The following is a 25211-nucleotide window of genomic DNA, read 5'->3' as shown; positions in this document are numbered from 1 at the left end:
TCCATCACCGCTTTCTAGTCACCAATGTCACCAACTTCTTCACTGGCAAAATCCCCAACGACTTCAATGGTTTCCCTCTTCAGGTCACTTGGGACAACTTCACTTTTATCTGTAAATCTCCGTTCAACAAGTCGGATCCCGGTTTCGCAGTCAGGGCTCTCGACACCATCGCTAAGAAACTCAACGTGTCTCTAGAGTACCTCCCCAAGAAATTTGACTACTTCGCCAGAGGCATCAAAGATGGGAATCTCCGAGCTCTTTGCGCCCACGTCAAACACGAGAAAATTGATCTAGGATTCACCATAGGTAGCTCGCATAAAGCCCCATGCGAAGAAATGGAGGCTCCAACGCCTCTGTTTCAGTACCAGCAGAACTTCGTCTTTCCTCCAAGAGCTCGGATTCGAACCTCCAGACGATTCTTTCTGGTTTTTGGCCCAGAAACCTGGTCCGCGCTTTTGGTGTCAATTCTAACAATGTCGATCGTTTGGTGGTTGGTGACGAAGCGATCGTACCAACACAGTCTCTTCTGTGTCGTCCAACTGTGTCTTCAATGCGCTCTTGCGGTACCACCACGCCTACCGCGAATTCGCTTTTTCTTCATGTTTTTTCTTCTTGGAGTGAGCAACCTCAGCTGGTTCTACACCAGTCAAATGAGCAGTTTGCTCACCGAGCCGAAATACGAGCCGCAAATCAGAACTTTGTCCGACGCGATAATATCAGACAAGAGGCTACGATTCTTCGAGCTCTACAAGAGCTTCCTCATGAGCTACGGTAACCACACCGCCCAAGAACTTATGAAAAAAAAAATAAACGAGAACATTTCCCCAAATACCAAAATACAACGATTGGAGGAGTTCATAGTTCATGGTAACTTCGGACTTATCCTGGACGAGAACGATCTTTTGATGATCAAAGACCGCGAGAAACTCCAAGTTGTCTCTTATCCTAACGTAAGAGCGGCAGCTCCAAGACAAGACAATTTTAAGAGTTTTTTCGCAGATTTTGACAATGGTGGTGGTGTGGAGAGTCCGCAGAGGCTTTCCTCTGATGGACAAGTTCAACAAGTGGACTTTGAGGATCGTGGAAAGCGGGCTAATTTACAAGTGGAGAGAAGATGCCACGATCGCACTTCCGAAACGTTCTGTCGCGAAAATAGAAAACAAAATAGTTGTGCTTGGGGTTGATCACGTTTTTTCAATTTTCATGATTTTGTTGGTAGGAATTCTCGCGGGATTCTTATGTTTAGTTTTCGAAATACTTTGGAAGAACGCGCGAAATTCTTACCTAACAGTGGACTTAACTTAGCGTGGACTTACCTGAAACAAAAGAATTTCATTAATTACAGTTTTATTGGCACAATAAAGTTTGTTTTTATTACTTGGTTATCGATTTTGACATTTCGCGTCTGTCAACAATGACAAGGCTACCAACCGCTTAAAATTCCAAAGTCTCCCTCGACAATTAAACAAATCGGTCTAGTATTTATACAAGCACTTAAATAATAAATTATACGAGTTCCATTAGCTAAGTCAAGAAAGCTCTTAAAGCTTCTTCGGTCACTTAAGAATGGCTCTTCTACCAACGATGGTCGTTCTAAACTTGACCACTCTTATTGGTCGTCATTACAAGAACCAAACTGTTGGAATCATAAGTTCGAACTACCAGAACTGGGACCCTAACTTCAAACGTATCCTAAAAACGAACAACCCTAAACTGATCATTGGTACCACCCTACAATACGAAGTACCACCGACAATCCAAAACTACATCATTGTCGAAGACGACGTCGAAACCTTAAACTCCACCATCAAGACGATTTTCTACCAAATCAACACCAGAAGCAAGTTCTTGGTCATCCTACAGAAAACCATCCCTGAAGATGTCATCAAACTAACGCTCAAAACGTTGTTTTCTTACTACATCTACAACGCCGTCATCCTATCAAACTCGAGTTATTTCACGTGGTACCCTTACAACCCTGAAAACAACTGCGGGAACGTGGTGAACTTAGTACCATCACCAAACTTCTCCCGGAAAATCCCAAAGGATTTCCACGGGTGTCCCTTTCGTGTTACTTGGAACCAAATGAATTTTGCTTGTAGATCCCCGTTTGATAAAGAACCAGGTTTTGCGGTCCGGGCATTGGATACCATAGGTCTGAAGATCAACGCCACGATGGACTACCTCAGAGACAATCTGAACTACCTTTCGATCGCCATCAAGGATGGTAACCTCCAAGCTCTTTGTACGAATATGAAAAACCAGAAAATTGACTTGGGGTTTGTGATCAGTTCCATGGCGAAGAGATACTGTGATGACGTGGAGGCAACCATCCCCATTTTGCAGTACCCCCAAACCTTCGTATTCCCCCCAAGGAAAACCATCAAGTCCCTTTATAAAATCTTCAGGATTTTCTCGGTCGAAACGTGGTGGCTTTTCTTCGCGTCGATTTTAACAATGTCGTTTCTTTGGATGGTGGTAACAAACCAATCGTACCAAACCTGTTTTTTCTACACCCTCCAGTTGTCGGTGCAATGTGTTGTTTTACTACCACCGCGAAGAGGTCATCAAAGACTACTTTTCATGGTGTTTCTTCTAGGGGTTATGAACCTGAATTGGTTCTACATGTCTCAAATGAGCAGTGTTCTAACCAAACCGAGTTACGAGCCTCAAATTAGAACCTTGGAAGACCTTTTGGTGTCTGACCAGAAGCTCGGTTTCCTGGACTTCTACAAAAACCACCTTCGAACTTACGGTGATGACACGTACCAGAAACTCATGGAGAAGAGACAAGAAGGTACTGGTTCCTTCTTCCAAAACTTCATGAAGCACGGAAACTTTGGAGTGATTCTTGGTGACGAAAATATCGTCACCATCCAAGGCCACGAAAAACTACAAGTCATTTCTTATGCTAACGTAACTAGTTTTGACTCCTAGTCCGAAAATCATGTTTTTTTGTAGATCTTCACCATAGTCATTCTTTGGGGGGTCCGTCGAGGATTTCCTCTAATTGGTCAAATTGACTACTGGACGCTTCGTTTTATCGAGAGTGGACTCGTGAGCAAGTGGAAGGAAGACGCTGCTGCTACTCTACCGAAGCATTCGTTCTCGAATATTGAAGAAGAAGAAAATGTAGCCGTCGGTTTCGACCACATCTTTGGAGTTTTTGAAGTTTTAAAGATTGGGCTTGGAGGGGCGTTTGTCTGTTTTGTCGTAGAGCTGATTTGGGGGAAAAAATTTGGCCACGTTGGTAGACCTGTTCGTACCCCAAAACACATACTTAACAAAGCTACCAATGTAAAAATAAATAAATAGTCTACTAGATTCCTTCACTACCACCGGATTATGTTAGTTTAGGACATAAAATTTAATAATTATATTTCGATTCATTGATTTCCAAAATAACCCAATTATATGTTTATTACCCTCAACTTATCAGCAATTTATCAGTCTTTATTATGCTTAAACAAACTAATAATTCTACTCATTTCCCGCCTAGACCTATTTCCTTCAGAAAAACAAAAGCAGTTGTTACTCGGGCTTCCGAACGCGCGAAGAACAAATGTTCTTCACTTTTGTTCTTCTAGATGTGGCTATAGCCAGCACCATAGAACTCTTCATTCAAAGACACTTCCGCAACGAAACCATAATTGTAATCAGTTCGAATATCCAGAACTGGAACTACAATTTAGAATTTCTAGCAACACTCCCAAATCCGAAGATCCTCATAAATCCAGATATAGAATCAGTGGGTAGTGAAGCCCGCAACTACATCCTAGTAGAAGACACCGTCACCTCTTTAAACACTTCTGTTGAGAAAGTCTTGTACAAGATCAACACCAGAGGACACTTTCTGGTAATTCTACAGAAAAACGCGACGGAAGATGATCTCGTCGCCATGTTCAAAACGTTGTGGCGAGTCTACATCTACAACGTCGCGGTTTTATCCAATTGGACGCAATTCGTCACGTGGTATCCTTACCACCATAACTGTGGAAAGACAGTGAGTTTGGTTACCAATGCTACCCACTTCTTCGCCGGCAAAATCCCTACAAGCTCCCGAAACTGTACCGTCTTAGTCACGTGGACCAACATGACGTTTTCTTGCAAGTCGCCTTTCAGTAAGGAAGATCCTGGATATGCAGTCCGCGCGTTGGATGCAATAGGGGAAAAAATGCACCTGAAGGTGGAATACGACGAGGAACCTTTGGATTACATCTCCCTGTCGATGCAAACTGGGAATTTCGACGATTTGGGGAGATACGTGGTTAGCCGACAAGTCGACATAGCTCTGATCGTCGTGGTTTTAGCACAAGAAATCGGTAGAGAATTGGAAAGAACGAAGGTACTAATCGAGGATCAATACTTCTTCGCGTTTCCTCCCAGAAGGAAGCTCGCGAGTTGTACGAAGATCGTTACAATTTTCGCCCCCCAGACCTGGGGGATGGTCTTGGTGACGATTCTCACAATGTCGGGGCTGTGGAAAGTCCTTCTCAAACAAAGCTACGCGAGGAGTCTCTTCAGTACCATTCAAATAGTACTACAGAGTTGTGAGAAAGTCCCCCAGGAGGTACTACCACGACTCATTCTCTTCGTCTTTTTGTATTGTGTCACCAGTTTGAATTGGTTTTATACAAGTCAAATGAGCAGTGTCTTCACCCATCCGAGCTTGGAGCCACAAATAAGAACCTTGAGCGACTTGATCAAATCGGAGAAGTTTCTGAAGTACCACCCAGTTTTCCAGAATTACTTCCAGAGTTTCGGAAAAGAAATCAATGAAGGGCTCAGAAGAAAGAACACGTTCCTCCACAATATCCCCCGAGGGTCGTACCTTGTGGATTTCGCCTCCCAAAGGAACCATGGTACGATTCTCGGAAAATTAGACATCGAGGCGATGTTCAAAAACGAGCGACTAAACGTTGTCTACAAGAACTCGGTAAGTTAAACTTTCTTTGAGTTGTAAGACTCTTTCACTTGTAGGCGTTCAAAACTGAGATCATTTGGTACCTTCGAAGAGGCTTCCCACTGATCGAAGGTACAACCACTGGACAGAAAGACTCGTGGAAAGCGGTTTGGTGCTCAAATGGATAACCGAATCCAGCGCCGGTGTCCCAAATCTTCACTTTACGCATGGAGATGAGGGCGTCGCGGCGCTGAACTTCGATCACGTGGGTTTGATTTTCACGTTTTTGATTGGAGGGTTGGGCGTCGCTGTCGTGAGCCTCCTGGGGGAGGTAATTTGGTACAAGAAGAGAAGTGGTCCTTTCGTTTAATAACAAGTTTCGGAAACTTCAGCACTGCTTTTCGTGTTACCAACTTAATTTGTTTTTAGTTATTGTAAAAGTAGTTTTCGAGGAATAAAAACGATAATGAACAAACTTTTCGAGTTTCTTTATGATTCTAGCGCGCATTAATGAAGTAAACAAGTTTTTGTTGTTGATGGTATAATTTTACTTAGGCTCAAACACTCGTCAAGATGGCTGCTCTGCTACCACTTCTAATTTTAAACGTGTCTTTGGAGAGTTACTTAAAAGACTTCATTAGTTCTCATTTTGGTGGCGAAAATTTTGCCGTGATCACCTCAAACTACTACCAACTCAACGACGCTGTTCTCAGCCTGCAGAACCCAAAAGTGGTACTAAGTCCAAAAACTGAAACGGTACTGTCTTCTATTCGTAATTATATACTCGAAGAAGACGATTTCAACGGTCTAAACAATTCAGTTTCTCAAATTCTGTACAACGTGAACACCAGAGGTAACTTCCTGGTGATTCTCCAGAACGTGACTGAAGACGATCTCGTGCTCACGTTCAAAACGTTGTGGCGGTACTACATCTACAACGTCGCTATTTTTACCAACTGGAGCCACTTCGTAACGTGGTACCCGTACGACTCGTGCGGTATCAACATGAGTTTAGTGACAAAGTCCACTAACTTCTTCGCTAACAAAATCCCTAAACATTTCAAAGGGTGTTCCATCCGTGTCGTTTGGGGGGACGCTATAGTGGCGTGTAAAAACCCGTTTAATAAAGCCGACCCTGGCGTCATGGTACGACTGTTAGACACCTTCGGTGACAAACTTGGTCTCAAAGTGAAGTACACAGAAGAATTAGACTTGCAAAAAGTTCTAAAGCAAGGTGCAAACTATCTCGTTGAGCTGGGCGCATTAATGGTCAGCAAAGAAATCGACGTGACATTTTCATCCGTCACGTTAAAAAATGTGGGAAAAGACCTCGAAATGACCACAACTTTGCTCTTCACTCCGTACGTCTTCGCGTTTCCTCCAAGAACCAAACTGAGAAGCAGTACGAAGATCGTTACTATCTTCACGCCAGAGACGTGGGGTTTGTACTTGTTGACGATCTTAACCATGTCGGGTCTTTCGGCGGTGTTCATGAAACAATCTTTTGAAATCTGCCTCTTCAGTTGTGTCCAAACCGCGTTGCAGAACGTTCTACAGAAAGTACCGAAGAAGATGTTCCCGCGATTGCTCTTCTTCACTTTTCTTTACTGCGTCACGAATCTAAACTGGTTTTATGTCAGTCAGATGAGTAGTGTGCTCACTCAGCCGACCTATGAGCCGCAAATCAAAACAGTGAATGATGTACTAAGCTCGGACAAAACTCTCTTGTTTTACCCACTTCTTGACCGGTATTTAAAAATCTACCACAAAGACAACTTCGAGAAGTTGAAAGCCAGAAATACGTGGCCTCCACCTTCCAAAGAGATCTTATCAAAGACATTTGCTGTTAGCGCGAACTTTGGGACCATCATATGGGAGTTGCAACTGAACGCAATGTTCAAAAAAGGGGAAAAAGTCCACAAAGTCACCAACGATATTGTAAGACATTTGAGATTCCAACCAAAAAAACTCAATTTTGTTTCCAGGCCTTCATGACAGAAATCGTTTGGTGTGTGCGAAGAGGATTCCCAATGATCCGAGAGTACAACTACTGGACGACTCGCATGATAGAAAGTGGTTTGGTGTCCAAATGGGTACAAGAAGACAGTGTTACTGTGAAAAAATACAACTTTTCGCATATCTATGATGGGATCGTCGCCTTGAATTTCGATCATGTGGATTTGGCCTTCCACATCTTGCTCGGGGGGCTTGGGGTGGCTTCTGTGAGCTTTATAGGCGAGGTGATGTGGATAAAAATAAAACCAAATTAGTCCTGTTTCTCAATTATTCAAGTAAACACGTTAAACTTTCGTTTCTTCATTGATTTTCACTTTGATTCTTTGTTTACAATAACAACGTCCTAATGAGTTTTGACTTGAAAGAAACTTTGCTTCCACCCGCAAACTACCGGGAAAGTAGTTGTGAAGCGGTCGACAAAATGAGTCCTCTTCTACCGCTCATGGTTCTCAACCTGTCTCTCCAAAATCCTTTGAAAGAGTTCGTTAGGTCGCACTGTGGCGGCGAAAATTTTGCCGTAATCACCTCAAATGACCAAGTCAATGAGAACCTCGACGTCGTCTTCACTCTGGAAAACCCTAAATTGGTACTAAATTCGGAGTCTGAAGCGGTACTACTGTCCATTCAAACCTATATCCTCATTGAAGACGATGTCGACGGTTTGAACTCTTCAATCTCTCAAATGTTGTACCGTTTGAACACCAGAGGCAAGTTCCTGGTGATTCTCCAAAACAACGTGACCGAAGACGAGTTAGTACTCACGTTCAAAACGCTCTGGCGGTACTACATCTACAACGTCGTCATTTTCGCCAACCTCGAATTCGTCACTTGGTACCCGTACAACTCGTGCGGTACCACCGCGACTTTAATAAGAAACTCTACCGATTTCTTCGCCAACAAAATTCCCAAGACTTTCAGAGGATGTTCCATTAGGGTCGCTTGGAGCGACACTCTCTTAGTTTGCAAAATCCCTTTTGATAAAACAGACCCTGGCGTCATGGTACGAGTTATGGACACTTTTGGAGAAAAAATCGGTCTTGAAATCGACTACGTGAAGGAACCAATGGACTTTCGCCCAGTTCTTGTAAAAGGGGACGATTACCTCATTGACGTGGGCGCGTATTTAGTCCGCGAAAAAATCGACGTGGCGTTTACATTAGTCATATTTAAAAATGTAGGAAAAGACCTCGAAATAACGAAGACGATGCTCCACACTCCGTACTTGTTCGTTTTTCCTCCAAGAACCAAACTGAGAAGTAGTAGGAAAATCGTGACTATCTTCACACCAGAGACGTGGGGTTTGTACTTGGTGACGATTCTAGCCATGTCTGGTCTTTCCGTCGTCTTCACGAAAGAAAGTTTTGCAACGTGCGTCTTCAACTGTTTCCAAACCGCGTTGCAGAGCGTTCTAAGAAAAGTACCGAGGAAGATGTTACCACGTTTACTTTTCTTCGCGTTTCTCTACAGCGCCACGAACTTGAACTGGTTTTATGTCACTCAAATGAGTGGTATGCTCACTCATCCGACCTTCGAGCCGCAATTCAAAACTGTTAATGACCTTCTGAACTCGGACAAAACTCTCGTGTTTTACCCCGTTTTCAATCGGTATATTGGAAGTTATAATAAAGACACCTTCGAGAGACTGAAAGCTAAAAACGCGTGGACTCCCAAAACCGGTCTGTACTCTACAGATGAGTTTGTTCTTCACGCGAACTATGGGATCATCATGTGGCAATTGCAACTCGAAGCTATGTTCAAAAAAGGCGAAAAACTTCATGTGGTCACTAACGATATTGTAAGGATTTTATGATTCCAACGAAAACCTCATTCTGATTTCCAGGGCTTCATGGCAGAAATCGTTTGGAGTGTTCGGAGAGGACTTCCTCTGATCCGCGAGTACAACTACTGGGCTAGTCGAATCATTGAAAGTGGTTTTGTGTGGAAATGGGTACAAGACGGTAGTGTTAATGTAGAGAAATACAACTTTTCGCATATCCACGATGGAATCTCTGCCTTGAATTTCGAGCATCTGGATTTGGCCTTCGAGATTTTGCTCGGAGGAGTAGGAGTGGCTTCAGTAACCTTTGTGGGGGAGGTGGTTTGGGTCAAAATTAGACCAAATTAGTTTTCTTTCACGCGTCAGCACTTTATTGACTTTTCCACTTTGCTTTATCCTCTACAACAACAAGTCTTAATGAGAGTTCGTAAACTTTGCTCGAACTTGTAAATTACCGAGAAAATTGTTCGTCATTTTTGAAGCGAATCTCGTCAAAATGAGTCCTCTTCTGTCAGTCACGGCTCTAAATTTGTCCCTCTTCATCACGTCTCATTTTGGTGGCAAAAGTTTTACTGTAATCAGTTCGAAGTATGAAATGAATGAGCACCTCGACGCCGTTTTAAGAGTGGAGAACCCGAAATTGGTACTGAAGCCACGAAGTGAAACGGTACTGCCTTCTACCCAAAACTACGTGGTACTGGAAGACGATTCCAACGCTCTCCACGCTTCGGTTTCTCAAATTCTGCACAGTGTGGACGTCCGAGGTAACTTCTTGATGATTCTCCAGAGCAACGTCACCGAAAACGACCTTCTCTTCACCTTCAAAAGGTTCTTCCGGTACTACATGTACAACGTCGTAATTTTTGCCAACTGTACCGAATTCGTGACGTGGTATCCGCCCGGGACTTTAGTGTCAAACTCCAACTTCTTCTTCGCAACTAATAATCCCAGAAACTCCATCAGAATTGGTTGGAGCAACATTGGAATGACTTGTAAGAACCCGTTTAATAAAACAGACCCGGGTTTCGCAATCGTAGCTTTGAATAACATTGCCGAAAAAATGGGGCTCCAATTGAAGTACGAGAAAAATACGATTGATTTGGGTGCTTTAGTGAAAAAAGGTGAAAATTTCGTCCCAGAAGTGGGCAAGCACTTGGTCCGTGAAGACATAGACATGGCGTTTATCCTCATCATTATGTCACAAGATGTGGGAGAAGACCTCGAAGCAACGAAGACTTTGTTCCACAGTCCGTACTTCTTCGCATTTCCTCCAAGAAGAAAATTAGGGAGTAGTGGAACAGTGACTATCTTCACACCAGAGACTCGGTTGTTGTACTTGGTGATGGTTCTAGCCATGTCTGGTCTTTCGCTGGTCTTAATAAAAGAAGATTTAGGAAACTGCGTCTTCAATTGTATCCAAGTCGCATTTCAAAACGTCCTAAGAAAAGCACCAAAGAAGATCTTTCCACGACTGTTGTTCTTCACTTTTCTCCTCTGTGCGTCGAATTTAAACTGGTGTTATGTGAGTCAGATGAGCAGCGTGCTCACTCAACCGACCTATGAACCGAAGATCAAAACCATCGCTGACGTAATAAGCTCAGACAAAAATCTCTTGTATTATCCAATTTTCAACTACTACTTAGAAAAATACGACAAAGAGATTTTTGAAGAAATCAAAGCAAAGAACATATGGGGTCAAGGTCCCAGCGTTCAACTCAACACGGAGTACTTTGTCCTCCAAGCCAACTATGGTGCTATCATGAGTCAGTTGGAATTAGACACGACGTTCAAAAAAGGTGAAAAAATCAACGTGGCTACTAATGATGTGGTAATATCTTCAAAGTTAAACTCAAAAACTCATTCTAGTTTCCAGCTCTTTCAAGCAGAAGTCGTTTGGAGTGTTCGGAAAGGATTTCCTTTCCTCCAAAGGTACAATCACTGGGCGACTCGAGCTATCGAAAGTGGTTTGGTGTTGAAATGGGCACAAGACGAAAATTTCTATTTGAAAAAATACAATTTTTCCCATACCGACGACGACGTGGCTGCGTTGAAACTCGAGCATTTAGATCTGGCCTTCGAGATCTTGCTGATGGGGCTTGGACTGGCGTCCGTGTGCTTCGCAGGAGAAGCGATTTGGGCAAAATTTAGACCAAATTAGCCATTAAATCAATAATGTAACGTATCAACCGCTTATATCTTTTATTGACGTTTCCGTTCCGATTACAATAACAGTCTTAATTAGACTTAATGAGTTGATGTATTTCAAAATAAATCAATTACCGGGTAAATCGTTCGAAGTTTCATTTCTAAGTAAAATGGAACCTTTTCTGGTATTCATAGGTCTAAACATGTCTATAGAAAATCCGTTAAAACTCTTCGTTACAACTCATTTTGGTACTAAAAGTTTCGCTGTGATCAGTTCGAAATACGAAATGAATTTCCACCTCGACACACTTCTGAGCTTGGAGAACCCTAAATTGGTACTGAAGCCACGAAGTGAAACAGTACTGCCTTCTACCCGAAACTACGTGGTACTAGAAGACGATTCCAACACTCTCCATGCTTCAGTTTCTCGAATGCTGTACAGTGTGGACGTCCGAGGTAACTTCTTGATGATTCTCCAGGACAACGTGACCGAAGACGAGCTTATCGTCACCTTCAAAAGGTTCTTCCGGTACTACATGTACAACGTCGTAATTTTTGCCAACTGTACCCAATTCGTAACGTGGTACCCGCGCGGTACTTTAGTGACAAACTCTACTAACTTCTTCGCTAAAAACATCCCCAAAAGTCCCATCAAAGTTGGTTGGAACAACATTCGACTAGCTTGTAAGGACCCGTTTAATAAGACAGACCCCGGTTTTGCAATCGTAGCTTTGAACACCATTGCCGAAAAAATGAAGCTCGAAGTGAAGTACGAGAAAAAATCGATGAATATTGATTCTTTGCTTAAAAAAGGTAAGAACTATGTCTTAGAGGTGGGTAAGCACTTGGTCCATGAAAACATAGACATGGCGATTACCGTCATCGTGTTGTCACAAAATGTTGGTAAAGACCTCGAAAGAACAAAGACTTTGTTCCACAGTCCGTACTTCTTCGCGTTTCCTCCAAGAAAAAAATTGAGAAGCAGTTGGAAAATCGTGACTATCTTCACTCCAGAGACTTGGTTGTTGTACTTGGTGACGATTCTAGCCATATCTGGTCTTTCGCTGATCTTAATAAAAGAAAATGTTGGTAGTTGCGTCTTCAATTGTATCCAAATCGCGCTGCAAAACGTCCTAAGAAAAGCACCAAAGAAAATCTTCCCACGACTGTTGTTCTTCACTTTTCTTCTCTGTGCGACTAATTTAAACTGGTGCTATGTCAGTCAGATGAGCAGCGTGCTCACTCAACCGACCTATGAGGCTAAGATCAAAACCATCGCTGACGTAATACACTCAGGCAAAAATCTCTTGTTTTATCCAATTTTCAACTACTACTTAGAGCAATACGACAAAGAAACTTTTATAAAAATCAAAGCGAAGAACGTGTGGGGTCAAGGCCCCAGCGTTGAACTAAACACGGAGCACTTTGTTCTTCAAGCCAACTATGGTACCATTATGAGTCAATTGCAATTAGACACGACGTTTAAAAGAGGTGAAAAAATCAACGTGGCCAACAATGATATGGTAATGTCTTCAAAGTTAAACTCAAAAACTTATTCTAGTTTCCAGCTCTTTCTAGCAGAAATCGTTTGGAGTGCTCGGAGAGGATTTGCTTTCCTCCAAGAATACAACTACTGGGCTACTCGAGCTATAGAAAGTGGTTTGGTGCTAAAATGGGCACAAAACGAAGGTTTCCATTTGAAAAAATATAATTTTCCTCACGCTGACGATGACGTGGCTGCTTTAAAACTCGAGCATTTGGATCTGGCCTTCGAGATCTGTCTGATGGGACTTGGGCTGGCGTCCGTGTGCTTCGTAGCAGAGACGGTTTGGTCAAAATTTAGACCAAATTAGACGTAAAATCAATCATGCAAGGAATCAACCGTTTATATCTTTTATTGACGTTTCCGTTCCGATTACAATTACAGCCATAATTAGACTTAATGAATTATAAAACTTTGTTGGTTTTCAAAACAAATCAATTGTCGGGTAAATAATTCGAAGTTTCATTTCGAAGCAAAATGGGTTCTCCTCTGGTACTCATAGGTCCAAATCCGTTAAAACTCTTCATCACATCTCCCTTTGGTAGCAAAAGTTTCGCTAAAATCAGTTCGAAGTACCAAATAAGTTTCGGTATCGACACAGTTCTGAGCTTAGAGAACCCTAAATTGGTACAAAACTCACCGGTACTGCTTTCGATTTCAACGTTTCTGTTCCGAAACTTTCCTTCTTTTATTGATTTTTCAACGTGTTTACAATACCAACAGTCTTAATGAGCTTGAAGAAACTTTTCTCGGTCCCCAAAATAAACCAATTATCGGAAAAATCAATGAAAGTGTCATTTTGAAGCGGTTTCCGTCAAAATGAGTCCTCTTCTTCCACTCATCAACTTATCACTCTTCCTTACGTCTTATTTTGAAAACAAAAGCTTTGCAGTAATCAGCTCAAACTATCAAGTGAATGACCACCTCGACGTCGTACTGAGTCTAGAAAACCCAAAACTGGTACTACATCCACGAATTAAATTGGTACTGCCTTCCATCCGAAACTATATCGTGCTTGAAAATGATGTGAACGCTCTCAATACTTCGTTCCACGAAATTTTGTACTCCGTAGACCCCAAAGAAGATTTCCTAGTGATTCTCCAGAACAACGTGTCTGAAGACGATCTCGCCTTGACGTTTAAAACGTTGCAAAAGTTGTACTTCTTCAACGTCGTAATTCTCGCTAACTCGTCACAGTTCGTCACCACCTCCACCACAAAGAAATTCCCCATTAGAATTGCATGGAGCGGCCAAGACCTAGCTTGTAAGTCCCCATTCAATAAAACAGATCCTGGTTTCGCGGTTCGAGTTTTAGACACCATCGCAGACAAAATCGGACTCAAAATCGAGTACCAGAAGAAATCTATGGAAGCAATGCTAAAAAACAACCAAAATCATTTACTGGCCATCGGCGACCATTTAGCCCTCGAAAAAATAGACTTGGCATTTGCGTTTCTTGTGTTGGGACAAGAGATAGGAAAAGAACTCGAACTGACTAAAAGTTTACGCAGCTCTCCGTTCTTCTTCGCTTTTCCTCCGCGAAAAAAACTGAGAAGTAGAACCAAAATCGTGACTATCTTCACTTCAGAGACGTGGGGTTTGTACTTGGGGATGATCCTAGCAATGTCTGGATTTTTGAAGATTTTCGCGAAGCAATCTTTAGGAAGTTGTGTCTTCTATTGTATCCAAACCGCGCTTCAAAGTGTTCTGAGAAAAGTACCCCAGAGGATGTTGCCACGTGTGTTGTTCCTGACTTTCCTCATCTGCGTGACTATTCTGAACTGGTGCTATGTCAGTCAAATGAGCAGTGTGCTAACTCAACCGATCTACGAGCCTCGCATTAAAACCATCAGTGACTTATTAAGTTCAAACAAACGTCTCAAATTCTATCCGATTTTCAACCAGTACTTGGAAACCTTCGGATGGGCAACTTTCGAAAAACTGAAAGCAAGTAACGTGTGGACCCCTGCCAGTCAGATCACACTACAAGATTTTGTCCACCACGCAAACCATAGAGTCATTATATGGGAAACTCAACATCGTCACTAAAGATTTCGTGAGTTTGATCAATAAAGTACCACCAAAACTGTATTGTTTTTTCTAGATTTCGAAAGTGGAGGTCGTTTGGACCGCCCGAAGAGGATTTCCTTGGCTACCACAATACAATTACTGGGCCACTCGGATAATTGAAAGTGGTTTGGTGACAAAATGGGCACAAGAAGATGGAGCCCACGTTCAAAAATTACATTTCCCACATGTTCAGGATGATGTGGGTCCTTTGAAACTCGAGCATCTGGAGCTGGCTTTCGAGATTTTGATTGGGGGGCTTTGTCTGGCGGCTCTGTGCTTTGTGGGGGAAAATATCATTCAAAAACTCTCAAGTGTGTCACTTATAAAATAGCGAAAGTGGTCCAATTCCCGCATTATGCCGATAAAGCAAAGTTTTCGATAAAATTTTTCCATTTCGCGCTATTAAATCTCCATTACCGTCCCAGTCTTAATGGTAATAAGTTGGAAGAAACTTTGCCCAAGTATAAAATGACACACCCATTAGAGAAAAAGTGTCCAAACCGCACCGTCATGGTTCCTCTTCTTCCGCTTCTTCTAAACGTTTCCCTGCAGAACTCGTTGCAATTGTTCATCACCACTTATTTCAGTGGCAAAAATTTTGCTGTGGTAACCTCCAATTACCAAAACCTCGATGGTAACCTCGCCGTTGTTCTAAATTCGGATAACCCCAAGATGGTGGTTGATCCAAGAGATGAGATGAAGCTCCCTTCAAACATCCGCGACTATATAATAGTCGAAGACGATTTTCACGCTTTGAACGCGTCTCTACCTCAAATGTTGTACTCTGTGGACCTCAGAGGTAACTTCTTGGTGATCCTACAGAAGGACGTGACTAAAGGTGACCTCGTGGTGGCATTTAAAAGGTTCCGACGGTACTACATTCACAATGTCGTCATTTTAGCTAACTGGAGTCAATTCGTGTCTTGGTACCCTTCCTGTGGTACCAACATAACTTTAGTGTCAAACTGGAGCAACTTCTTCGGGTACGAACCTCCGCGTGGTTTTCACCTCAGAGTTGCTTGGATTAGCATGGGTGTCGCCTGTAAGTCCCCTTTTACCAGAACAGACCCTGGTTACGGAATACGAGCTTTGGACACCATTGGAGAAAAAATGGACGTAAAAATTGACTACATCGTCGATCCTTTAGACTATCTATCTTTAGGAATGCGAGACGGGAACTTCTTCGGTTTGGGAAGATACCTCGTCGACGAAGAACTCGACATGGGATTTACCATCGTCGTCTTGGCGCAAGACGCAGGAAGAGACCTCGAACGAACAAAAGCTTTAATGGAGTACCCGTCGTATTTCGCGTTCCCTCCAAGACAGAAGTTGAGAAACAGTACGAAGATCGTGGCAATCTTCACTCCGGTGACGTGGTGCTTGTACCTCGTCATGATTCTAGCAATGTCAGGTCTTTGGAACGTCCTCTTGAAAGACAGTCTTGAGAGTGCCTTCTTTGGAGTTGTCCAAACCGCGCTCCAAAGCGTGCTACGGAAAGTACCGAAGAAGATGCTTCCTCGCCTGTTTTTCATCACTTTTCTCTTCTGCGTGACCAGTCTAAATTGGTGCTACGTCAGCCAGATGAGCAGTGTTCTCACTCAGCCGACCTATGAGCCTCACATTAAGACCATCACTGACTTACTGAGCTCAGATAAAATGGTAATCTTCTTCCCAATCTTCAGCCAGTACTTCAAAAGCTACGATGAAGACACTTTCCAGAAACTCGTGGCAAAAAACGCATTTTCTCCTGACTTCCCAAACACAATCGAAAATTTTGTCCTCTACGCAAACCATGGGATGATTTTGGGCACAGTGGACATGGAAGCTAGCTTCAAAAGCGACGAAAAACTAAACGTGATGACCAAAAATGTTGTCTTCAATGCGGAAGTCATTTGGATGGTCCGAAGAGGATTTCCTTTAATCCAAAAGTACAACTATTGGGCCACTCGAGTGGTGGAAAGTGGTTTGGTGTTGAAATGGACACAAGAAGCCGAAACCAACGTTGAAAAGTTGAATTTTTCTCATATTCAAGATGAGATTGTTGCTTTGGGTTTCGAGCATTTAGATCTGGTTTTCGAGATTTGGATCGGCGGGCTTTGTGTGGCTTCAGTGTGTTTTGTTATGGAAATTGTGTGGAGAAAAAACGTGATTTATGTATAATTATATAAAGTCGTAATGCTAATTGATTTCTAATTGTAAGAAAACGTCTGAAAACACAGTTTTTATGAACTGTAATTATTCATGTCAATAAAGTTGTTTGTAAATCAATTTAAAAAAAGAAGAATATTTCCTTTCTATTTTCGTAATCTAAATAAAAACGTTGTTATTGCTTCGTTGTATTTTTTATGCGAAGTTGAAAACGATTCAGAAACGTGTTTTACGCAAGAGAAACAAGAAGTCAAATAAGTATAAAATCTATGTTTACAAGTTATACAAGTTCCAAATGCTAATTTATGGATAATCGACTTGTTGTTTGTTAAACTATTCAGGAAAAAAGCATGTTTTTGTCTTATTAATCTATTCTTAATCTGATACGAATCCAAACTTATTAATATTCAATAACGCAATTGAAACAACGCTCTTCGAAGCGAAATGAACCCTCATCTAACTCTTACGATTTTTAACCTGTCTTTTTGGTACCAAACAGTTTGCTATCGACACTTGTTGGTGCGAAAATCACCCAATTCCCACCTTTTTTTTTCAGAAAAAAATTATTTACTTGACTCCCGTCATTCGAACGTTTACACAACGATGATTGGGTGGTTTTTAGTGAAAAGTGGTTACCCACTTACCAACTGTAATAATTCATGAATAATAAACTTGTTTGTTAAAATATTACGAAAAACAGCATAACAAGTATCTTCTTAATCTATTCGTAATCTACCACAAATCCAAATAGAAGTATTTCCAAATTTCAATAGTCCTCGAGGCGATTAGATTTATTCAGAACTGACCTTCGTCGCGAGATGTATCCTCTTCTAACTCTCACGTTTTTAAACCTGTCGGTACCAACTCCTTTACGACTCTTCATTAGTACTCATTTTAGTACCAAACATTTTGCTATCGTCACTTCAAATTACCAAAACCTCAACATCGCCTTCGACGTGGTTTTCAACTTGAACAACCCCAAAATGATACTAAACCCACAAACCGAAGTGGTACCACCTTCACTCAACCGGAACTACATTCTAATTGAAGACGATATCAACATTTTGAACTCTTCTTTGTACGAAATGTTGTACAACATCGACACTAGAGGTAACTTCCTTGTGATCCTACAGAACAACGCGACTGAAGATGAGCTGGTGTTCACCTTCAAAATGTTTTGGCGGTACTACGTCTACAACGTCGTCATTTTACATAACTGGACCGAATTCGTGACGTGGTACCCGTACGACTCGTGTGGTATCACTGTGATTTTGATAAGAAACTCCACCAATTTCTTCGCTAATAAAATCCCGAAGAACTTCAAAAAATGCCCCATTAAAGTGATTTGGTCTACTGAAGGGTACATGTGTAAAAACCCATTCAACAAGACAGATCCTGGTTATGGTATTCGATTCCTTGACACCATCGGAGAGAAAATAAACGCGAAAATTGAGTATGTCAAAAACCCAATAAAGTACATAAACTGGCCCCTCAAAAAAGGAGGTGTCGCAAAATTGGGAAAACTCTTCGTCGACGATGAAATTGATTTGGGTTTTGCACTCACACTTCTTGATGGAAAAGACTTGGAGAACACTCACGTGTACCATGAATACCCGAAGAACTTCGTGTTCCCTCCGCGTCAAAAACTGAGAAACAGCCGAAAACTGTTGAAGATTTTCACACCAGAAACGTGGTCCATCTATGTGGTCACAGTACTAACTGTAGCAGTACTGTGGAAGTTTTTCATGGAGCAGTCTTGGCAAAACAGTTTTTTCCGAACTATTCAGATGACGATACAGAACTGCACCACCAGAGTACCATGTGGAACTCTACCACGAGTCTTTTTCATCGTGTTTCTCTATGGTGTCACCAATCTCAATTGGTTCTACACGAGTCAATGGAGCGGTGTGCTCACTAGGCCGAGCTACGAGCCCAAAATCAAAACCTTGGCTGAGCTAGTGAAGTCAGACAAAAAATTGAGATTCACTTCCCATTTCCGCCAACACTTGGAACTGTTCGGTGCCGACATCAGCGAAAAGATGATGAAAAAAAGAGACCCTTGGTTCAACAATGGGAGTCTCAACACGTGGCCAGAAGAATTCGTGAGATATGCCAACCATGGTCTACTTCTACACAGAATAGAAGTTGAGAACAAGTTCATAGACTACAAAGACCTAAACATCGTCTCCCACGATAGCGTAAGGTCGCTTACAATCAAAACAAACCCATAAAGTTGTTTTTAGATCTTCAGAATAAGGATTAGTTGGGTGGTTCGTCGGGGATTTCCTCTCATCCAAGAGTACAACCACTGGGCCGCACAAATTGTAGAAAACGGTTTCGTTGCGAAATGGATTCACGAAAGTGCAATCAACGTGAAGAAGTACAATTTTTCGCATTTCGATGAAGGCCTTATTCGTTTGAATTTCGATCATTTGGACTTGGTTTTCGAAGTTTGGATCGGTGGTCTTGTGACCGCTTCTCTGTGGTTTGTTCTCGAAGTGGTTTGGGCGAAAAAGATTCAGAAGAAAGAGAAACAAAACATAAAGCGTTGAAACAAAAAAATATTTTATAACCACATTGTATTATTTGTAATAAAATCGCAAATCAACTTGCAAAAAAGATGCAGTTCCTACATTGTTTCCATAACAATTACCTGACAATTTTAGACAGTATGGAACATAGACAGGTGATTCAATTAACTTTGTATCAACGAAAAAAGTCTCCATAATTTACGGAAAAGAAAAACAAATTTTTTACCCGTCCGTTTTTGAACATTAAGAACACATCTATTATTCACACGTTGATGGAAAATTCCTTAATGTTTAGAAGAAGTTGGCTCAAGTAAACAACACTATTAAATTAGAAGCCAAAATGGATCGTCTTCTACCATTTCTGGTCCAAAATCTAGCGCTACAAATTCCTCTACAATTTTTTATGAGTACTCACTTTGGCAACGAAAACTTTGCTATAATTAGCTCAAATTATCAAAACCTGAATCCAAACCTCGACAACCTTTTGAACTTAAAAAACCCTAAAATGGTACTAAATCCACGAACCAAAGTGGTACCACCCTCAATCAACCGGAACTACATTCTAATCGAAGACGATATCAATAATCTGAACTCTTCTTTTTACGAAATGTTGTACAATATTGACACCAAAGGTAACTTCCTGGTGATCCTACAAAACGACGCGACTGAAGACGACCTCGTGCTCACCTTCAGAACGTTTTGGCGGTACTACATCAACAACGTCGTCATTTTAAGTAACTGGATTCAATTCGTGACGTGGTACCCGTACGACTCGTGTGGTACCACTGTGACTTTAGTAACAAACTCTACCAACTTTTTCGCCAACAAAATCCGCACGAATTTCAAAAAGTGTCCAATAAGAGTCGTCTGGGCTTCTATAGGGTACCCGTGCAAAATTCCTTTTAACAAGACCGATCCTGGATATGCAGTCCGAGCTCTCGACATCATCGGAGAGAAAACAAACGCGAAACTAGAGTACATCGAAAATCCACCGGAGTACTTCACCTTAGCCCTAAAAAAAGGAGGTACCATGAAATTAGGGCAACTCTTCATCGACGAAGAAATTGACTTAAGCTTGTTCATCACACTGTTTAATGCGAGAGATCTTGAACCGACTCAAATCCTCTACGAGTACCCAAAGAACTTCGTTCTTCCCCCGCGTCAAAAACTGAGAAGCAGCAGAAAACTTTTCGCGGTTTTCACACCAGAAACGTGGTCAATTTACATAGTTACGGTACTAACTGTAGCCGTACTGTGGAAATTCTTCATGGAGCAAACTTGGCAAAACAGTTTCATTCAAACTATTCAGATAACGATACAAAATACCATCGCAACAGCACCACGGAGTGGTGTTTCTCTATGGTGTCACTAATCTCAATTGGTTCTACTCACTCGACCGAGCTACGAGCCCAAAATCAAAACCTTAGCTGAGCTGGCGAAATCCGACAAAAAACTGAGATTCAATCCAATTTTCCGACAACGCTTGGAGGCGTACGGTGACGACATCTGCGTGGAGATCATGGAAAAAAGAGACAAATGGTTCGACAACGCAGACATAAAAACATCGGCCGAAGATTTCGTTAAATATGCAAATCATGGTCTTCTGGCACACAGAATAGACATGGAAAACCAGTTCAAAGATTACAAAGAGCTCAACATGGTCTCCTCCGACAATGTATGTTCTCCAAGAATTGACCAAATCTCACATATTTATTTGTAGATCTACAGAATGATGGTCAGTTGGATGGCTCGTCGGGGCTTTCCCCTCCTCCAAGAGTACAACCACTGGGCTGCCCGAATTGTAGAAAGCGGTTTCATGACGAAATGAATAGAAGAAAGTGTCGTCAACGTAGAGAAGTCCAATTTTTCGCATGTCCATCGCCAGATTGGTCCTTTTTTTTGATCATTTCGATTTGATTTTCGAAACTTGGATCGGAGGTCTTGTGATCGCATCGCTGTGTTTTATGTTCAAAGGAGTTTGGGCGAAAGTGAACCGGACGAAAGAACGGGAAGTAGGAAGAATTTTTTTGAAATAGATGACAAGTACATAAATATTTACTTGACTTGCCTTCTGTTGACAAAACTAGTTGTAATTGATGAATAATAGACTTGTTTGTTAAAATATTCGGAGAAACAGCAAACCACTTATCTTCTTAATCTATTCGTCAACTAAAATCGTAACATCAACATTTGATGAATCAATACTAGTCAATTGTAATTGTTCTTCTATTGAAAACAGCCCTCGAAACAAAATGTATCCTTTTCTAACTTTTGCGGTTTTAAATGTGTCGCTACAAACGCCTTTGTCGCTCTTTATTGGTACTCACTTCGGTCGCAAACATTTTGCTATCGTCACTTCGAATTACCAAAACCTCAACGTCAACTTCGACGTGGTTCTAAACTTGGAAAACCTCAAAATGGTACTGAACCCACAAACCGAAGTGGTACCACCCTCAATCAACCGAAACTACATTCTAATTGAAAACGACATAGCCACTTTGAACTCCTCTTTATTCGACATGTTGTACAACATCGACACCAGAGGTAACTTCCTGGTGATCCTACAGAACAACGCGACTGAAGATGACCTCGTGCTTACTTTCAAAACGTTTTGGCGGTACTACATCTACAATGTCGTCATTTTAAGTAACTGGACCGAATTCGTGACGTGGTACCCGTATGACTCGTGTGGTACCACCATGACTTTGATAAGAAACTCCACCAACTTCTTCGCCAATAAAATCCCGAAGAACTTCAAAGGGTGTCCGATCAAAACAATTTGGTCAACTGAAACGTTCCTGTGTAAAACCCCTTTCAACAGAACAGATCCTGGATATAGTGTCCGAGCTCTTGACACCATCGGAGAGAAAATAAACGCAACAATTGAGTACGTCGAAAACCCGGTGAAGTACTTCCGCTGGCCGCTTCAAGACGGAGGTGTCGCAAAAATGGCAAAACTCCTCGTTGACGAAGAAATTGACTTAGGTCTAATCTGTATACTACTTGACGACAAAGATCTTGAGATTACTCATATCCTGTATGAGTATCCAAAACACTTCGTATTGCCTCCGCGTCAAAAACTAAGAAACAGCAGAAAGCTCGTGGAGATTTTCACACCAGAAACGTGGTCCATCTATGTCGTCACAGTACTAACTGTAGCAGTACTGTGGAAGTTCTTCATGGAACAATCTTGGCAAAACAGTTTTTTCCAAACTCTTCAGATGACGATACAAAACGGTACCACCATAGAACCAAGTCGGACTCTACCACGAATCTTTTTCTTCGTGTTCCTCTATGGTGTCACTAATCTCAATTGGTTCTACACGAGTCAATGGAGTGGGGTACTCACTCAGCCGAGCTACGAACCCAAAATTAAAACCTTAGCTGAGCTAGCAAAGTCCGACAAAAAACTCAGATTCATGCCCCATTTCCGACAACACTTAGAACCATTTGGTGAAGATATCTGCGAAGAGTTGATGAAAAAAAGAGACCCGTGGTTCGACAATGTACATATAAACACGTGGGCCGAAGAGTTCGTAAAAAATGCCAACCACGGTCAAATTGTACACATGATAGAAGTCGAGTACAAATTCAGAGACTACAAGCAACTCAACATCGTCTCCTACAATAACGTAGGATCCTGAAGCGTCAAAACATCATCTTATTGTTCTACTTTTAGCTCCTCAGAATAATGATCTATTGGGTTGCTCGCCGGGGATTCCCTCTCATCGAAGAGTACAACCACTGGGCTGCGCGAATTGTAGAAAGCGGTTTTATGACGAAATGGATAGAAGAAAGTGTCGTCAACGTAGAGAAGTACAATTTTTCGCAACTCGATGAAGGCCTCATTCCTTTGAATTTCGATCATTTGGACTTGGTTTTCGAAATTTGGATCGGTGGTCTGGTGGTTGCTTCTCTGTGGTTTATACTTGAAGTGGTTTGGCCGAAAATGAAGGAAAGAAGTTTTTAACGCATTGGACACCTGTTGGTGCAAAAATCGCCCAATTTCCTCGTCTTTTTCAGAAAAAAATTATTTACTTGACTCCCGTCATTAGATCGTGTACATAACGATGATCGGGTGGTTTTTAGTAAAGTGTGGTTACCCACTTATCAACTGTAATAATTCATGAATAATAAACTTGTTTGTTAAAATATTTCGAAAAACAGCATAACAAGTGTCTCCTTAATCTATTCGTAATCTACTACTAATCCAAATAGTAGTATTTTCTAATCCAAATAGTAATATCAATAGTCCACGAGGCGATTGGATTTATTCAAAACTGACCTTCAACGTGAGATGTATCCTCTTCTAACTCTCACGTTTTTAAACCTGTCGGTACCAACTCCTTTACGACTCTTCATTAGTACTCATTTTGGTACCAAACATTTTGCTATAGTCACTTCGAATTACCAAAACCTCAACGTCAACTTCGACGTGGTTCTCAACTTGAACAACCCCAAAATGGTACTGAACCCACAAACCGAAGTGATACCACCTTCACTCAACCGGAACTACATTCTAATTGAAGACGATATCACTATTTTAAACTCTTCTTTGTACGAAATGTTGTACAACATCGACACTAGAGGTAACTTCCTGGTGATCCTAGAGAACAACGCGACTGAAGATGAGCTGGTGTTCACCTTCAAAACGTTTTGGCGGTACTACATCTACAACGTCGTCATTTTAAGTAACTGGACCCAATTCGTGACTTGGTACCCGTACAGCTCGTGCGGTACCACCGTGACTATAGTGACAAACTCCACCAACTTCTTCGCCAATAAAATCCCGAAGAACATCAAAAGGTGTCCGATTAAAGCCCTTTGGTCTACTGAAGGGTTCCTTTGTAAAATCCCGTTTAACAAGACAGATCCTGGGTATGGAGTGCGAGCTCTTGACACCATCGGAGAGAAAATAAACGCGAACATCGATTATGTTAAAAATCCAGTGAAGTATTTCCACTGGCCCCTCAAAAAAGGAGGTATTCCGAAAATAGGAGAAGTCTTCGTCGACGAAGAAATTGACTTAGCAGTGACAGTCGTACTGCTTGATGACAAAAATCTTGAGATTACTCACATCCTCCATGAGTACCCGAAATCCTTCGTGTTTCCTCCGCGTCAAAAACTAAGAAACAGCCAAAAACTTTTGGAGATTTTCACACCAGAAACGTGGTATATCTATGTTGCCACAGTACTAACTGTAGCAGTACTGTGGAAGTTCTTCATGGAACAGTCTTGGCAAAACAGTTTTTTCCAAACCGTACAGATGGCAATTCAAAACGGTACTACCATAGTACCGCAAAGAACTCTACCACGAATCTTCTTCTTGGTGGTAATATATGGTGTTTCTAATCTCAATTGGTTCTACTCGAGCCAAATGAGCGGTGTGCTCACTCAACCGAGCTATGAGCCCAAAATCAAAACCTTGGCTCAGCTAGTAAAGTCAGACAAAAAATTGAGATTCATGCCGCATTTCCGACAACACTTGGAACCGTTCGGCGAAGACATCTGCGAGAAAATGATGAAAAAAAGAGACCCTTGGTTCAACAATATTAGTATAAACACGTGGGCTGAAGATTTCGTGAGGTATGCTAACCATGGTCAACTTGTCCACAGAATAGAAGTAGAGAACAAGTTCAGAGACTACAAGGACCTCAACATCGTCTCCTACGATAACGTAAGGGCGTCAAAAGTCAAAACAAAATCTCAATTCTATTTCTAGATCTTCAGGATAAAAATCAATTGGGTGGCTCGACGGGGGTTTCCGCTCATCCAAGAGTACAACCACTGGGCTGAACGAATTGTAGAAAGTGGTTTTATGGCAAAATGGATACGAGAAAGTACAGTCAACGTGAAAAAGTACAATTTTTCGCAACTCGATGAAGGCCTCATTCCTTTGAATTTCGATCATTTGGACTTAGTTTTCGAAATCTGGATCGGTGGCCTTGTAGTCGCATTCCTGTGGTTTATACTCGAAGTGGTTTGGGCAAACGTAATCCAAAACAACGAGATTCGAGCCGAAGGATTTTAAAGTGCGAAAGAAACAAAGAATTTGTAGTCGCGAAAGTGGTCCAATTT

At 41.7% G+C, this 25211-nt stretch overlaps 2 protein-coding genes across 3 annotated transcripts in view; one reads left to right on the top strand and one right to left on the bottom strand.

Annotated features, from left to right (window-relative positions):
* LOC148177367 (uncharacterized) overlaps positions 1 to 25211 on the bottom strand; it is a 132048-nt gene that overhangs the window by 99471 nt on the left and 7366 nt on the right. The window lies entirely within an intron of this gene.
* LOC148177368 (uncharacterized) lies at positions 20958 to 22777 on the top strand. Its single transcript, XM_088032708.1, has 3 exons — positions 20958 to 21022; positions 21072 to 21206; positions 21265 to 22777. Exons 1-3 carry the CDS (start codon positions 20958 to 20960, stop codon positions 22775 to 22777), a joined length of 1713 nt encoding a protein of 570 aa, XP_087888834.1.

Source organism: Gnatocerus cornutus, chromosome 3, assembly GCF_029298725.1.
Source record: "Gnatocerus cornutus isolate USDA-ARS CGAHR chromosome 3, icGnaCorn1.1, whole genome shotgun sequence".
NCBI classification, from domain to species: Eukaryota; Metazoa; Arthropoda; class Insecta; order Coleoptera; family Tenebrionidae; genus Gnatocerus; species Gnatocerus cornutus.
The sequence above is the reverse complement of the archived record's forward strand: the minus strand, read 5'-3'. Positions and strand labels throughout refer to the sequence as shown.

Coding starts and splice junctions, on each gene's coding strand:
- LOC148177368 (XM_088032708.1), top strand. CDS start 20,958: ATGAATAGAAGAAAGTGTCGTCAACGTAGAGAAGTCCAATTTTTCGCA. Junction 21,023..21,071: donor GCATGTCCATCGCCAGATTG/GTCCTTTTTTTT, acceptor CTTGGATCGGAG/GTCTTGTGATCGCATCGCTG. Junction 21,207..21,264: donor ATTTACTTGACTTGCCTTCT/GTTGACAAAACT, acceptor AAATATTCGGAG/AAACAGCAAACCACTTATCT.